Below are 14,395 nucleotides of genomic sequence, written 5' to 3'. Positions count from 1 at the left end.
AAACTTTTGCGTCTGTTTCGACAGACTTTACAGCTGATTCTTAGTGTACAGGACAATGGTAGAGCTAGTGCTACGATCCTGCTAGCCACTAAGCATCCTTCCTGGCTGGGACTCGGTTATATGACGAGCGACATGATCCGCCAGACCAGAGTAAGTAAAAATAAAAATAAAAAATGGCGAAAAAAGTGCGCATTTACATATGATGCACGTTTTACAATATATATATATATATATATATATATATATATATATATATATATATATATATATATATATATATATATATATATATATATATATATATATATATATATATATATATATATATATATATATATATATATATATATATATATATATATATATATATATATATATATATATATATATATATATATATATATATATACAAACATGACATTTCGATTGAAATAAAATGCTTGATATAAAAAAATTTATTCTAACATTTTCCACAAGCGTCAAAAATTAAGACTTTCGAAACGAAAAATCAAAACGCTTTGTTGTAATTTCACATTTACTTTTAGTCTATATACCCCAAGACATCGTAAATGGACCAAATAAATTACATTTAGGAAAAGTTAATTACTCTCAATCTACTGGTGAAATAGGAATGCTTCGCTAATAGCAAGTTTGTTTAGTTAGTTTGAAAGCAATACTTTTGTTTTAAGCAAGATTAGTCATCAAGTTAAAAGCACCACTTTTAAGCTAATTGCATTAGTTAGTTATGTGCCAGTAACTCTCAATTGAACAACGTTCGCCCCTCAGATGAATAGTCATCTCTGAAATGCTTAATATTTAAAATGATAATGAAACGTAAATCAAAAAACTGAAACATTTCTTATGATTATTGTAATGAGTACTTTAAAAAATGCGAAAAAAAAGTTTAGTTTTTTTTTCGCATTTTTTAAAGTACTCATTACAATAATCATAAGAAATGTTTCAGTTTTTTGATTCACCCAATCTGGCATCACTTTCAAACTGTCAACATATGAGTTGGTTTCAGCGAAATAAAAAATCAAATCTGGTATTTTGTTGGCTGAGGAAGCATTTTTAATAGAAATAGTGTCATTTGCTGTCGTTCAAACACGCAAATCCGGTGCTTCGAAGCCAAAATTAACCGTTGTACCGATAAGTTGGGTATCTGGAGATAGAGTAATGTGGCCACCAAATAATTTCGTAAGTTTATCGATGAACGAGCATTCCGAACCAGTAGCAGGAGTTTGGATAGAACAGAGATGCAAAATTGTCGGACGTGCCAATTCTTATGAAAATGCCGAGAAACTTATCCAAGATTTGGAAAGAATTACGGATTCTGACGATGCCATTCGAATGAGCCGTGGAACCCGTGCGCGCCCAGCCAAAAAAATAGCAACATTCCAACCAAATTCCTATAAGCTTGCACATCCGGTAAAGCGTTCTAAATTGGTAAGTACGAATCTCGTGTGTTATGAATGTTACCGAATTCCGATATTTCATAGCTGCAACCTGCTGTAAAGACTTCTGTGGGTAGTCTTAGTATCACTTCTGGGGCAGAGCAATTACCACTGGAGATACAGGATGTCGAACAAGCGCAGGTGGAAATCTACAATGCACCCACAACGGATGTGAATACGACAATGACGTTTATGCGTTCTGATGCTATGAAACCCAGCCAGACTGAAGACGAACCTATTTTGAATGAGGTATAATTTCTAAAAATCTAACACTTGTGTTTATTACAACTTGAATTAATTTTAGCCATGTGAATTAGTCGATGGGGAAGACGGCAAAAGGTACATTCGACTGGGCAATGGGTACTTAGCGGAAATATTGGCCAATATTGAAGAACCTGAAACTTCCGAAGTGCTGCTGGACAGCCATCATACGTATACGCCCTGCGACAAAATGTATGCTACTACAGACCCAACAACGGAGCGGCTGAATGCAATCGAAAAAAAATCGATGGTTTGGAAGAAGTAGCAAAACAGATTCTCAACTTCATGGCGAATATAAATAAACTTCTAGAGACTCAGAAGCCAGTACACGAGAAACTACAAACTCTTGAGAAGGAGAATTTTGCCGATTTCGAAAAACTTGAAAAAGTTGAGAATGAAAACGAGCTTGTAGCACTGGAAGCAAGTCTCAAGAACCCTGACTTTGAAGGAAAATATTTCAGATATTTCCACACTATTTACAAATTAACGGGAAAACGAGAGGGAGCACCTTTCTTTCGAACTTTAATTCGTAAATTGATAAATCCGATAGTATTACTACCGTTTTCTTGGAAGGGGAATACGCGTACTAGAAAAGGTACATCGACTGAGGAAAACAGAAACCAAAGTTTCAAACAAGAGTTCCCAAATTTTGTCAAATTTATGTATCGTATTGTCAGTGCGGCGGATTTCGAATACACATCTGAAGACCACGAAAAATGCTTTAGTGATTTTTTGCGCCAGAAAAACACAGAGATTAAAAGGTACGGCTCAGGCCAAACCGTGAAACGGGCATCCTGTGTTCGAAGACGTAAGATCGTTCAGAAAGAATATAACGAACCTCTGCAAGAACCTAATAATGATTTGGATAGCAATGTTTCGTTTTCTGATGACTATACTGACAATGAGCATTTCACTGATAACGAATCTAACGCAGACGATGGAACCAATGATTGAATGATAATGAGTAGAATGAATTTACTAACGAAACAAGTACTGTGTGGAGCTTAACGTTTTATATTTCTTTGACATTGGAATATATAACACATTTGATTTTATAATTTTTGTTCAAGATGATGAAAGGGCAAAGTTTGCTTGGATTATATGTCGAACTCGACTGATTTGTTATGATAAGAAATAAATAGCTAATAGCTTTTGTGGCTTGTATTTTTAATTGGTATCTTTTTTAAGTTCGATAAACTATTTTAATGTATGAATTAAAGGAATAAATATAAATTTATGCATTTTCGAATCCTGAGAATCAATTTTGACCATTTTACAATATATATCACTCATCGAATACATGTGGGGCTGGTTTAACTCACCATCGGAACTATATATTTGTAATGATGATGAATGTACTGGTTTAACAAAATAATCGGAAAGGTTTTTTAATGGATTCCCATACAATTTTAATGAGCTGTCTTGTATTGTATGAATAATATATTTTACAGAAACTACCTCAAATTGTTCTGTTAAAATCCAATTATCTGAATCAGACTCCGTGTCGATACAAAAGTCATCAAAATGTACTAATAAATACACATCCGATGGATCAGAATCCAAGAAAAATGGTGATCGCTATTTTTGAAATTTCGGCATTTTCTTTTTAATGTTGGGTATTGTTGGCTGCGCTACACCGACCGACGAGCCCCATACGCCCCACATATAAAACAACACACACCGACAGTGTACCAAATAATCCCTTGCCAAGGGATCGTCAGCGAATCTGAAGGTGACCCACCATGGGATGGCAAGCTGTACGAGCGACCAACGAAAGGAAAAAACAATTGGCAAAGCGAGTGCAGCGTGTTAGCAGACCGTCTCAATATTATTTTCTTAAATCTAACTTAATTATTATACTACCTAGTGGATTAACTAAAACTTATATCTAAATTGTTACTACTTAGGTGAGAAATGATTTATTGAACTTAAATTACTTGAATTAAACCTGCAACTTAAACCAAATAAAAAATTACAGCTAGGGTGTATACCAATCACGAGTATAGTACGGATAGGTTAGTGATTAGTACGTACATAGTTCAAGGTGAGCTTTCTTTAAAATTGCTATTAGTGCTGTGGATTAAATAATTACTCCGCATATTTCGAATACAGCAGGATCATATATCGCACGTTCAGGTGCTTATGACTGATTAGGAAAACTACTGTACTAGAGCTACGTCATACCTGCGGGTTAGGATACGCCGTTGCCCGACAGCTAGAAATACTAAGCGTAAGTGAAATCTAATCTATACTTAACCTAATTCTTACATTGTTTACTTATATACTAGGAATTTTATAATCCTAATAAAGAAATTCGAGGATTTATAAAACTTAATTATTTTCTGTCGCTGTCGAGTAACATTATAAAATTCGCTTAAGCGAAGGATGTCCATCCGAAGACCAGGATCTACAGTAGGCTCAATTACTGGCCGTAGCGGGAACAACATCCCACAAATCGCGACAGCACAAACGAACGCTGTACAGCTACAGGAACTATATTCTCGTCGCAGTGCTGACGCCCCCGTCACGGAGCAAATAACTGCTGTTGAGCTATTTCCTCCGATTATGGACATAAATAGATACACATTCAATAACCCAAAGGGTAACTTTGAGCAAGGAGCAATTCGCAAGTCAACTAGACCGACCTCCGAGCACATTGCTATGCCCCCCATCAACAGCTCAAAAATAATTAACGTTAGGCGTAACCCACCACGCCGAGCTCGGAAAGATCATCACTGCGCTCTGTGCTACGAACGAGATAATAGTAGAATGGTTCAGTGTGACAGATGCGATGAGTGGTACCATTTCTCTTGCGTTGAAGTATCTGCTGGAATTGCCGAGGAAAACTGGGCCTGTTTAAGCTGCCAGGCAGCGCAGACTAACACTCTACCCAAACAACGCGCTGCAACCGAAACTCAACTCCACTCATCCAATGTTCAACGAGATCCTGTCACACAAGAAACTCAAGCTGGAAAACTAAAATCTAAGTCAAGATCGAGCAGTAGCTGCTGTTCTAGAAAAATAGTTGAACTGCAGCTGAAAAAACTAGAGGAAAAACGGAAATTCTTTGACGAATACCTGAACGAGAAGTACGATCTTCTCCAAGAGTTACAAAGCGACGATTCCACACTGGCAAGTGACGCCGACTCAGCGTGCGAGAGAATGTCGAAGGTTGGTCAGTGGATAGCCGACACCGACCGTTGTGGTGTAGATGCGGATTCTGGCCTTGCGGGAGAGGAGATCGAATTTCAGCCAGCAGCACCGAACTCACAAACGGCCACAGAGCACATGGCACAGAGCCTCAGGCGGACATCTTCTCGAACCGTCAAACAATCTCAACAAACTATCGGTCAGCTTACTGCCTCTAACTGCCTCGAAACACAACCACCGGGCCCTACGCGGCAGTCGGCAACGTTTCAACGTACAAATGAATTCATCCCAGGTCAGCGCTCGACCCCCCTGCGTCGGTTACATAGCCATCCTGCTACTGCTTACGACGACGAGACGATGTGTACGCTGAATCGTAGTCAATTAGCGGCACGACAGGCCGTGTCAAAGAATCTCCCAGACTTCTACGGGAATCCTGAGGACTGGCCACTATTTTTTTCCATGTTTAACACATCAACACAAATGTGTGGCTTCTCGAACGAGGAGAATATGTTGAGACTTCGGAAATGCCTGAAAGGAAATGCCTTGGAGGCAGTTCGATGTCGTTTACTCCATCCCTCCAACGTGACAGGGGTAATATCTACACTAAAAATGTTGTACGGCAGACCAGAAGCAATTGTTCAAGCTATCATTAAAAAAATTCGTAGCTTACCGTTCCCTAATATCGAAAAGCTGGAGACGGTAGTCAACTTCGCACTGACGGTAGAAAACTTGACGAAAAGCAACGAGCGAGTACATCTATACCGGAAAAAACCTCTTCGATGGCAAATTCAGAAACGAGCTGCAATGTTCACCAGGCGCAGTCTGAGATCATGTTTAGGATCGTATCCATTATTGCATACGGCCCGACCAAAGCAATCCGGACATATGCCTTCCTCGACGACGGCTCCGAGTTGACACTAATGGAGCAAGGCCTAGCTGATGAGCTAGGAGTGAAGGGACCAACTAAATCACTCTGTCTAAAATGGACAGGCGGCACGCGAAGAACCGAAAACATGTCCCAGAAGGTAGGGCTAGAAGTATCCAGCGTAAATAATTCTACGGCAAAATACACACTCTCCGGAGTGCAAACTATAGAATCTTTGCAACTTCGCTCTCAGACTCTACTAGCCGCAAATTTACAGGCGAAATATGAACACCTCTCCAACCTACCCATTGAATCATACTACAATGTTAGCCCGCGAATACTTATTGGCCTGGATCACGCAAACCTTGCTCACGCTTTGAAGAGTCGCGAGGGAAAGTTGCATGAACCAATTGCCGTAAAAACAAGGCTGGGTTGGGTCGTCTACGGCAGTTGTTCTGAAGATAGACAGCCAGACTACTTCGTAAACTACCATAGTTTGAACAAATGCCAATGCCGTGAAGGCCTTGACGAGGATCTTCACCGCACCATGAAAGAGTATTTTTCACTCGATAGCCTAGGAATTATACGTACGGAAAAACCACTTTTATCAAACGATGAGCAACGAGCCTCGAACATGCTAGATACGCTCACTCGACAGAAGGACGGTCGTTTCGAATCTGGACTCCTCTGGAAGTACGACAACATTAGGCTTCCGGATAGCAAGGAAATGGCACTAAGGCGATGGGAGTGTCTTGATCGGAGAATGCAGAGGGACCCCATTCTAACCAACACACTGAACTCAAAAATCACAGATTACGTGGAAAAGGGATATATCCGGAAGCTGAGCCAAGACGAACTAAAGGCTCCACATTCTCGTACGTGGTATCTGCCGGTGTTTCCCGTCGTTAATCCAAACAAACCTGGAAAAACTAGGCTCGTCTGGGATGCAGCAGCTACCGCTCATGGCATCTCACTTAATTCAGTTCTTCTAAAAGGTCCCGACCAACTTGTATCTCTACTATCAGTCTTGGTTCAGTTTCGGGAATTTCGAACAGCTATCACTGGAGACATTCGCGAGATGTATCACCAAGTTTTAATGAAGGAAGATGACCAGCACTGTCAGAGATTCTTTTGGAGGGAGAACAAGACTGATACGAACCCAAGTATCTATGTCATGCAGGTGATGACATTTGGGGCATGCTGCTCACCAAGTACCGCTCAATACGTGAAAAACCGAAACGCATTAAGGTTTCAGCAGTATCATCCTGCAGCCGTTCAGGCTATAACTAAGCGTCATTATGTCGATGATATGCTCGTAAGTGTAGAGTCAGAAGAAGATGCCATAAGTTTAGCTCGTGACGTGAAAATGATCCACAACGCAGCTGGTTTCGAAATGCGAAATTGGATTTCAAATTCACAGTCTCTACTCTCTGCATTAAACGAAGCTACTACAAATGAAAAAGACCTTAGTGTTGGCGAAGATACCACTACAGAAAAGGTGCTCGGTATGTGGTGGAATACATCCTCGGATAGTTTCACCCACAAAATTTCCCCTCGCTTTGATAGAGATCTACTGACCGGTCGCCGTCGGCCAACGAAACGAGAAGTTCTTCGCACCCTTATGCTGATGTTCGATCCTTTGGGATTGATAGCTCATATGCTGATGTTTCTAAAAATGCTACTACAGGATATTTGGCGATCATCAATCAGCTGGGATGACGCAATCCAGGATGAGCACTTCGAAAAGTGGTCGACGTGGTTGTCCGTATTACCGCTGATAGAACAGATAGACATTCCTCGATGCTACCGAACGTTGACACCCACAGGAGACGATACTGACGTACAACTGCATACATTCGTTGACGCTAGTGAGAACGGCTTTGCAGCGGCAGTGTACCTCAGATACGAACACAAAGGCGTAATCGAATGTTCACTAGTAGCAGCGAAAACAAGAGTGGCTCCATTAAAGTTTTTGACCATTCCTAGATCAGAACTGCAAGCAGCTATACTAGGGGTGAAATTAGCACACACAGCGATAAAGTCGTTATCTATCACGGTGAAAAGACGATATTTCTGGACTGACTCGAGGGACGTGCTCTGTTGGCTTCATTCAGACCATCGACGATATAGCCAATTCGTCGCGGCCCGTATTAGCGAAATACTCGAAACAACTAACGTTCATGAGTGGCACTGGGTACCAACGAAGTTGAATGTTGCGGATGAAGGCACAAAATGGAAAAAGCAACCAGATCTGCGTCCTTCTAGTCGCTGGTTTCGTGGTCCCGACTTTCTTTGGATGTTCGAAGCAGAATGGCCGGCTATTCCACGAAATGTTGGATCTACACCTGAAGAGATCCGCCCCCATCTACTCGTCCACAGCGTGGAGACAGAACCAATAATTATCATCGAAAATTTCTCTCAATGGATGCCATTGCTACGACGAATGGCCTACGTTTTCCGAACCGTGGACAACTTTAAAAATAACGCCCAACGAAAGCCACGTACACATGGACCTCTGCAGCAAGTCGAGCTGATCAGATCCGAAACATTCCTGTACCGGTTAGCCCAAGGTAGCGCCTTTGCAGAAGAAATTGTAATTCTTTCACGAAACCGATCCGAAGGTCGCCCAATGCTCCAGATTCCCGGAAATAGTACGATCATCAGCTTCAATCCGTATCTAGACGAAAACGATGTCATGAGAGCAAGAGGTAGAACCAAACTGTGTATGCACATAAACGCGAGTGCGTCCCACCCAGTTATTCTTCCAAGCCACCATCATATAACGAGGCTGATCATTTCGGAATCACATCAAAAATATCATCATCAAAACCATCGAACCGTAATCAATGAGATAAATCAGCGCTACTGCATTCCTCGACTGAAATCGACCTACCAAAACATACGAACAAACTGTCAGCGATGTAAAATCGAGCGAGCAGCTCCTCAACCCCCGTTGATGGGTACTCTACCTCCAGCTAGACTTGCCGCCTATAGCCCCCCTTTTACACACATGGGAGTGGACTACTTTGGGCCAATGACGGTACAAATCGGGCGAAGAAGTGAAAAGCGTTGGGGGGTCTTAGCGACTTGCCTAACCACTCGCGCCATTCATTTGCAAGTTGCTCATACGTTGACTACAGGATCTACATTATGGCCATACGCAATATAATGGCAAGAAGAGGAGTGCCAGCAGTCATATATAGTGATCGTGGAACTAATTTCCAAGGAGCGAGCAAGGAACTAAACATCGCCATGCAAAACCTCGACATGGAATGCCTGTCGAAAGAATTCACCACTACACACACTGAATGGAAGTTCATTCCGCCGGCCTCCCCACATATGGGGGGAGCATGGGAGCGCCTTATACGCAGCGTTAAACAAAATTTGTACAAGCTGCAATCCAAGGGAGCCCTAACCGACGAGGTGCTTGCTAATATGCTGACAGAGGTGGAAAATATTATCAACTCGCGACCGCTTACTGACGTTCCCATAGATGATGATCAGTCACCGGTGTTGACTCCTAATCATTTTTTTACTGGGATCATCGAATGGCTTACGAGCATGGGTTCCCCATGACGATACAGCCATCACACTCAAAAACAACTGGCAGCTTTCACAAGTCCTAGCAAACTCCTTCTGGAAGCTGTGGCTCCAGGATTATTTACCAACGCTTACACGCAGGACAAAATGGTTTGCAGAAATAAAGCCCATCCAGGTGAACGATATAGTTATTATCACTGATCCAAAACTTCCTCGTAATTGTTGGCCGAGGGGAAGGGTCATCGCCACCACACCATCAGCAAATGGGCAAGTTAGACGAGCAACAGTCCAGACAACCAGCGGTATCTATGAAAGGCCAGCAGTGAAGCTCGCTGTACTCGATGTAGGCGTTCCTAATAATGCGCCATCGAAGGATCCTCAACGCATTGCGGGGGGGAGTGTTGGCTGCGCTACACCGACCGACGAGCCCCACACGCCCCACATATAAAACAACACACACCGACAGTGTACCAAATAATCCCTTGCCAAGGGATCGTCAGCGAATCTGAAGGTGACCCACCATGGGATGGCAAGCTGTACGAGCGACCAACGAAAGGAAAAAACAATTGGCAAAGCGAGTGCAGCGTGTTAGCAGACCGTCTCAATATTATTTTCTTAGATCTAACTTAATTATTATACTACCTAGTGGATTAACTAAAACTTATATCTAAATTGTTACTACTTAGGTGAGAAATGATTTATTGAACTTAAATTACTTGAATTAAACCTACAACTTAAACCAAATAAAAAATTACAGCTAGGGTGTATACCAATCACGAGTATAGTACGGATAGGTTAGTGATTAGTACGTACATAGTTCAAGGTGAGCTTTCTTTAAAATTGCTATTAGTGCTGTGGATTAAATAATTACTCCGCATATTTCGAATACAGCAGGATCATATATCGCACGTTCAGGTGCTTATGACTGATTAGGAAAACTACTGTACTAGAGCTACGTCATACCTGCGGGTTAGGATACGCCGTTGCCCGACAGCTAGAAATACTAAGCGTAAGTGAAATCTAATCTATACTTAACCTAATTCTTACATTGTTTACTTATATACTAGGAATTTTATAATCCTAATAAAGAAATTAGAGGATTTATAAAACTTAATTATTTACTGTCGCTGTCGAGTAACAGGTATAATACCGTTTTATTACTTATGCTGTTATTTATGTTGTTACGTGATTGGATTTCTGTTATTCTGCGTGAAATTTGTGCTAGTGGTAAATTGCCACTTCGGATCATTCTTTTCAAACCATAAAGCTTCGATTCAAAAGGATATGCATCGAACGTATCAAGTGGACCAAATCTTTCCACGTCATCAAGCAAATGCACTAGATTGTGCATATTACTAGAAAACATTTGGGGTCCATACAATATTTTGACACCTTTCAAAAAATCAATGATCAAGTTTCGTGCAATGATAAGGTTCTGTTTGCTCTGATCATGCCTCATGCAAATATGAATCGCACAATAAATGTTCAGAAAATGAACATATATATCTTTTGACAAGAAAAACTTATTGAGTACGATAATACTTGAGTAAAGGAAAAATGACCTATATTCTGTTCCTTTCCAGCGTGAAAGTATTTCTAATCCCCGACCTTGACGCTTAATTTCTCGTGGCAATTTAGTTGATTTCAGGAACAATGAAACGTTATCTGCTTCTTTTGCAGACCATCTGGCATTAAAATTGTTTAATGATCCTGATTTCCAACCATTTAAAAATCGCTTTGTGATACCCAAATCAATCAAATGGAGTGAATCTCCAATAGAAAAATCTTTGATCATATCCAAATCGTGGATAACTTCCAAAATACTGTCATGCTTGTGATGGCCTTCGTATAGTCGTAAGCGAAAATCTTCATCGGTTCGCAATGGGGGATCAATTTCAGGGAATATCATCGTGTTGAAGACATGTGAATATTCACCTTCAGTTACACATTTGAGACATGATCCATACCCGTTGTGTCCGATGACTCCTGTTATTGAAATACAAATGGTAATTTTGAAATAAATTTGTTTTCGTCTATATTTACCTCTTATCATTGATCTAGCTGGAGTGTCACAAATGAAGCACCTCAGCTTAAAAAATATGTGTGTATCATTTATTTTCAATCCATTTTTAATTATTTGGTTCATTTCCTCAACAAACTGCGCAAGGAACACATTAACATTTGGCTTATCTACAATTATAAAAAAAAACATTTGAAGCATTATGCGGTCATCAATAAATATTATTCCCAAATATTTACTAATACCACAGAATATTCCTACTACTAACGGAGGAATTTTATTTCTCATCTCATGTATATTGATTAATATCGGCCAAAATGAAATAGAAGAGCTCTTGAATGCCGGCAATCCATCAATGCTAACGTTCAACGACAGCACAGGCAGCAACTCCTGAATATCGAATAATGCATTTGTTATAATTTTCTTCAGTCCGTAGTGCCAATATTCGCCATGAAGATCGTCATTTGACAAAATCTTTGTTCGTCGAGGTGTCTTCACAAGCGATCTTGCATCTATCGGTAAAACATTATCTGGTATATGGTTCCTTAAAAGTTTTAACAGAGGGTTTAATGCAGTGTGCCTTATTTGATTTTCCAAAGCCCAATCTCTCAGTTCTTCACGGAATTCATACAGATTTAGTTTGTTTTCGTGTAAGTCATCATCATCACTCTCACCATTTAAACAAACCTCATCGTCAACGTCGATGTTGTTAACTGGAAATTCGTTTACTTCTTGATCATCACTTGATAAAAACGCATTCGACGTCAGAAGTTTGGGCATTACATTACCATTTTCAACAATCAATGGATGCTGTAGGTCCGACGGTATTATACATTGAGCAGTGAGATGTATTTTTTCAACCATTTGTGTCGTATTTTGGTTATTTATACATTTTTGGAATAGTCCTTCCTTTTCTTCCTAAAGTTCCCGTTTCTTTTAATTTTTTTCCAGACATTACATTTTGAATCTGACAAACAACTTTCATATTTGTGATTCATTTTATTTTTACTATTAACAGCAATAATGGGCTTTAGATAATCGCAGGCAACAATAATGAAACTTTCATGTAACAGGATTAAATTTATAGTTGTGTACCAGTGATTTGTAACTATATTGATTTAGTTTCTGATGCGAGTAACAGCAATTCAACATGTGTTCAACAACTTATCATCCACAACTTTAATGGAACTAATTTACAACATAACTAATTTCAATATTTTTAAATCATGTTGCAAGTGCTGCTTGGGGTGCGTTAGACTTCCGCTTCCTGCTGACCACCTGCCATTCGCCATCTTGTGCCGATGGCGCCGGCAGGCTGGTGCCAGGTCGCTCCGCAGTACGCGCCCGATTGGCGACTTTCGCCTTTCTAGGTTGGGAAGTCGTTTTCTCGGGACGCCGCCCTGCGGGATCCTTCGCACCCGAATCCGCACCTCCCAAGCGACGTTTGGCCCTGTTGGTTGCACGTCGTTTGGCGTTGCTGCGCGTGCTAACATTAGGCCTAGGCCGCTTCGCAGTCTCCCCCTCCTTTAAGCGTTTGGTGGCCGATAAGGCGAAATCTATCGCCTCCTGCGCCATCGTCGCTCCGCCGTGGAAGGAGAAGGCCTCGGTTTGGATACCGCGATCGGCCTTCTCTCTTTCCGGCAACCTCTCCATGTCGGCTACTTGTTCTTGTCTTGCGACTCGAACAGCCTAACGAAACACCAGCAGGTTCTGTTTAAGTTCCTTGCTGATGTTATTCTTCCCGCTTGTGAATTCGATAATACTATCCAGCTGCTTGACCACTTCCTGCATCGCAGGTAGTGGTCCGCCAAGCGTGCTGATAGTATTGTCTCCTACCACAACCTTCGCTCCGTTGTCAGCCCCTGTCGGGGGAGACCTCGCCAGACCCCCTTTGGCAAAGGGGTTCAGCGCCGTAATCGCTTCCGCCTCCTCATCGCATACTTTTTTATTATTGTTTCTACAAAGACTCATATTAAGACCCACGAGTTGCGCGAGAAAATAGGTCCGCCACACCAGAGCTCCGCATTAACGTGGTAAGAGACACTTACTGTGGGGGGTGCCCAGGTACCCCACAGGCTCCGTTAACGATTGGGCATCTTTTTCACCCCCCCCCCCCCCGATCATTCATCCCTCGGCACAGATCGCTTCACGCCTTGGAATTGGGGTTATCCCGTTTGGTGGGCCCATATCACCGGAACGGGAGGTCCATAGCGCTATTGTATGCCGGCAACTACACGGCCCCCCTTCCCTGTCAGCATACGACCATAGTCCCAACGAGTTGGCTACCCGAACATTCCTATGGCTACTCGTATCCCAGCCGGCTCCGCGGGGAGGTAGAGATAGGAGTTCCTGGGCAAGAGGCTAAGGACCACTGTGGCTAACCACCGGGTCTGTATTGCGCATTGCCCAGGCATTTGCCGGCCACCACACGCCCTCTGGGCAGGTTCATCTGGGCAGGTTCATCTGTACACATCGAAATTTGATAATCGAAACTCAACAAAACTTCACCGAACTACCATCAGCCGAGAGTCTCAGCAAACCCCCAGCCAACGAAAAAAAATCGGCAAAATTAAGTGGATCATCGGTGAAAAAAAAATCGGTGTGTAGAGTGAACGTTCCGCTGCGTAATGCAGCATACTGGGGAGTTCGCCCAACTCTTCCCAGGCTACGTTCGCCATTGAGAATGTTTTAAACCCCCTCAACAATTTTACCCATAGCACGGGTCGCGTGACACTATGGAATTGGGGTTCCCTGTTTGGTAGATTTTTACCACTGAAACAGGTAGTCCGTAGTGTAATTCTTAGCCGGTTGAAACAACCACTACCGACACTACACGGCTTATCTAGGCTGTTCGGTGAAAGAAGCTGACATTGAAGAACAGCTTTCATATTTAGATGGGCGAACAGCCGCAGAAGGAAGGAAGGATGACGGGAGGAGAGGGATTTGGGCTAAGCGCTTATTTAAAGGCGGCGCTGGCTCACCTTGTCAGGGCTGCTTTAGGGCATGTGGTATTTAGGCCTAGAACGTATAAGGCCCACTACCTTGTCCTACCACACCCGCAGTCAGCCCCCGCTGCTGGTTCGGGTCGCGAATCACAACTAGTTG

General features: G+C 42.0%; 3 protein-coding genes and 1 long non-coding RNA gene across 12 annotated transcripts in view; 3 read left to right on the top strand and 1 right to left on the bottom strand.

Moving 5' to 3' along the window:
- LOC131691421 (uncharacterized) overlaps positions 1-14,395 on the bottom strand; it is a 1,322,992-nt gene that overhangs the window by 1,285,896 nt on the left and 22,701 nt on the right. The gene's annotated exons all lie outside the window — the stretch shown is intronic.
- On the top strand, positions 1,177-1,980 carry LOC131687802 (uncharacterized). Its single transcript, XM_058971894.1, has 3 exons — positions 1,177-1,446; positions 1,500-1,703; positions 1,759-1,980. Exons 1-3 carry the CDS (start codon positions 1,177-1,179, stop codon positions 1,978-1,980), a joined length of 696 nt encoding a protein of 231 aa, XP_058827877.1.
- Positions 3,507-4,076, top strand: LOC131691428 (uncharacterized). Its single transcript, XR_009305770.1, has 3 exons — positions 3,507-3,622; positions 3,694-3,945; positions 4,004-4,076. It is a non-coding gene; the product is annotated as an uncharacterized LOC131691428 (long non-coding RNA).
- On the top strand, positions 5,879-8,899 carry LOC131687801 (uncharacterized). The gene has a single exon (XM_058971892.1). It carries the CDS (start codon positions 5,879-5,881, stop codon positions 8,897-8,899), a length of 3,021 nt encoding a protein of 1,006 aa, XP_058827875.1.

Source organism: Topomyia yanbarensis, chromosome 3 (genome assembly GCF_030247195.1).
Source record: "Topomyia yanbarensis strain Yona2022 chromosome 3, ASM3024719v1, whole genome shotgun sequence".
Lineage (NCBI taxonomy): Eukaryota > Metazoa > Arthropoda > Insecta > Diptera > Culicidae > Topomyia > Topomyia yanbarensis.
The sequence above is the reverse complement of the archived record's forward strand: the minus strand, read 5'-3'. Positions and strand labels throughout refer to the sequence as shown.

What these genes read in the sequence shown, in the direction of transcription:
- LOC131687802 (XM_058971894.1), top strand. Translation starts at nt 1,177, where the DNA reads ATGTGGCCACCAAATAATTTCGTAAGTTTATCGATGAACGAGCATTCC. An exon ending in CGGTAAAGCGTTCTAAATTG is followed by an intron (nt 1,447 to 1,499) that starts GTAAGTACGAAT and finishes GATATTTCATAG; the next exon opens with CTGCAACCTGCTGTAAAGAC. An exon ending in ACGAACCTATTTTGAATGAG is followed by an intron (nt 1,704 to 1,758) that starts GTATAATTTCTA and finishes AATTAATTTTAG; the next exon opens with CCATGTGAATTAGTCGATGG.
- LOC131687801 (XM_058971892.1), top strand. Translation starts at nt 5,879, where the DNA reads ATGTCCCAGAAGGTAGGGCTAGAAGTATCCAGCGTAAATAATTCTACG.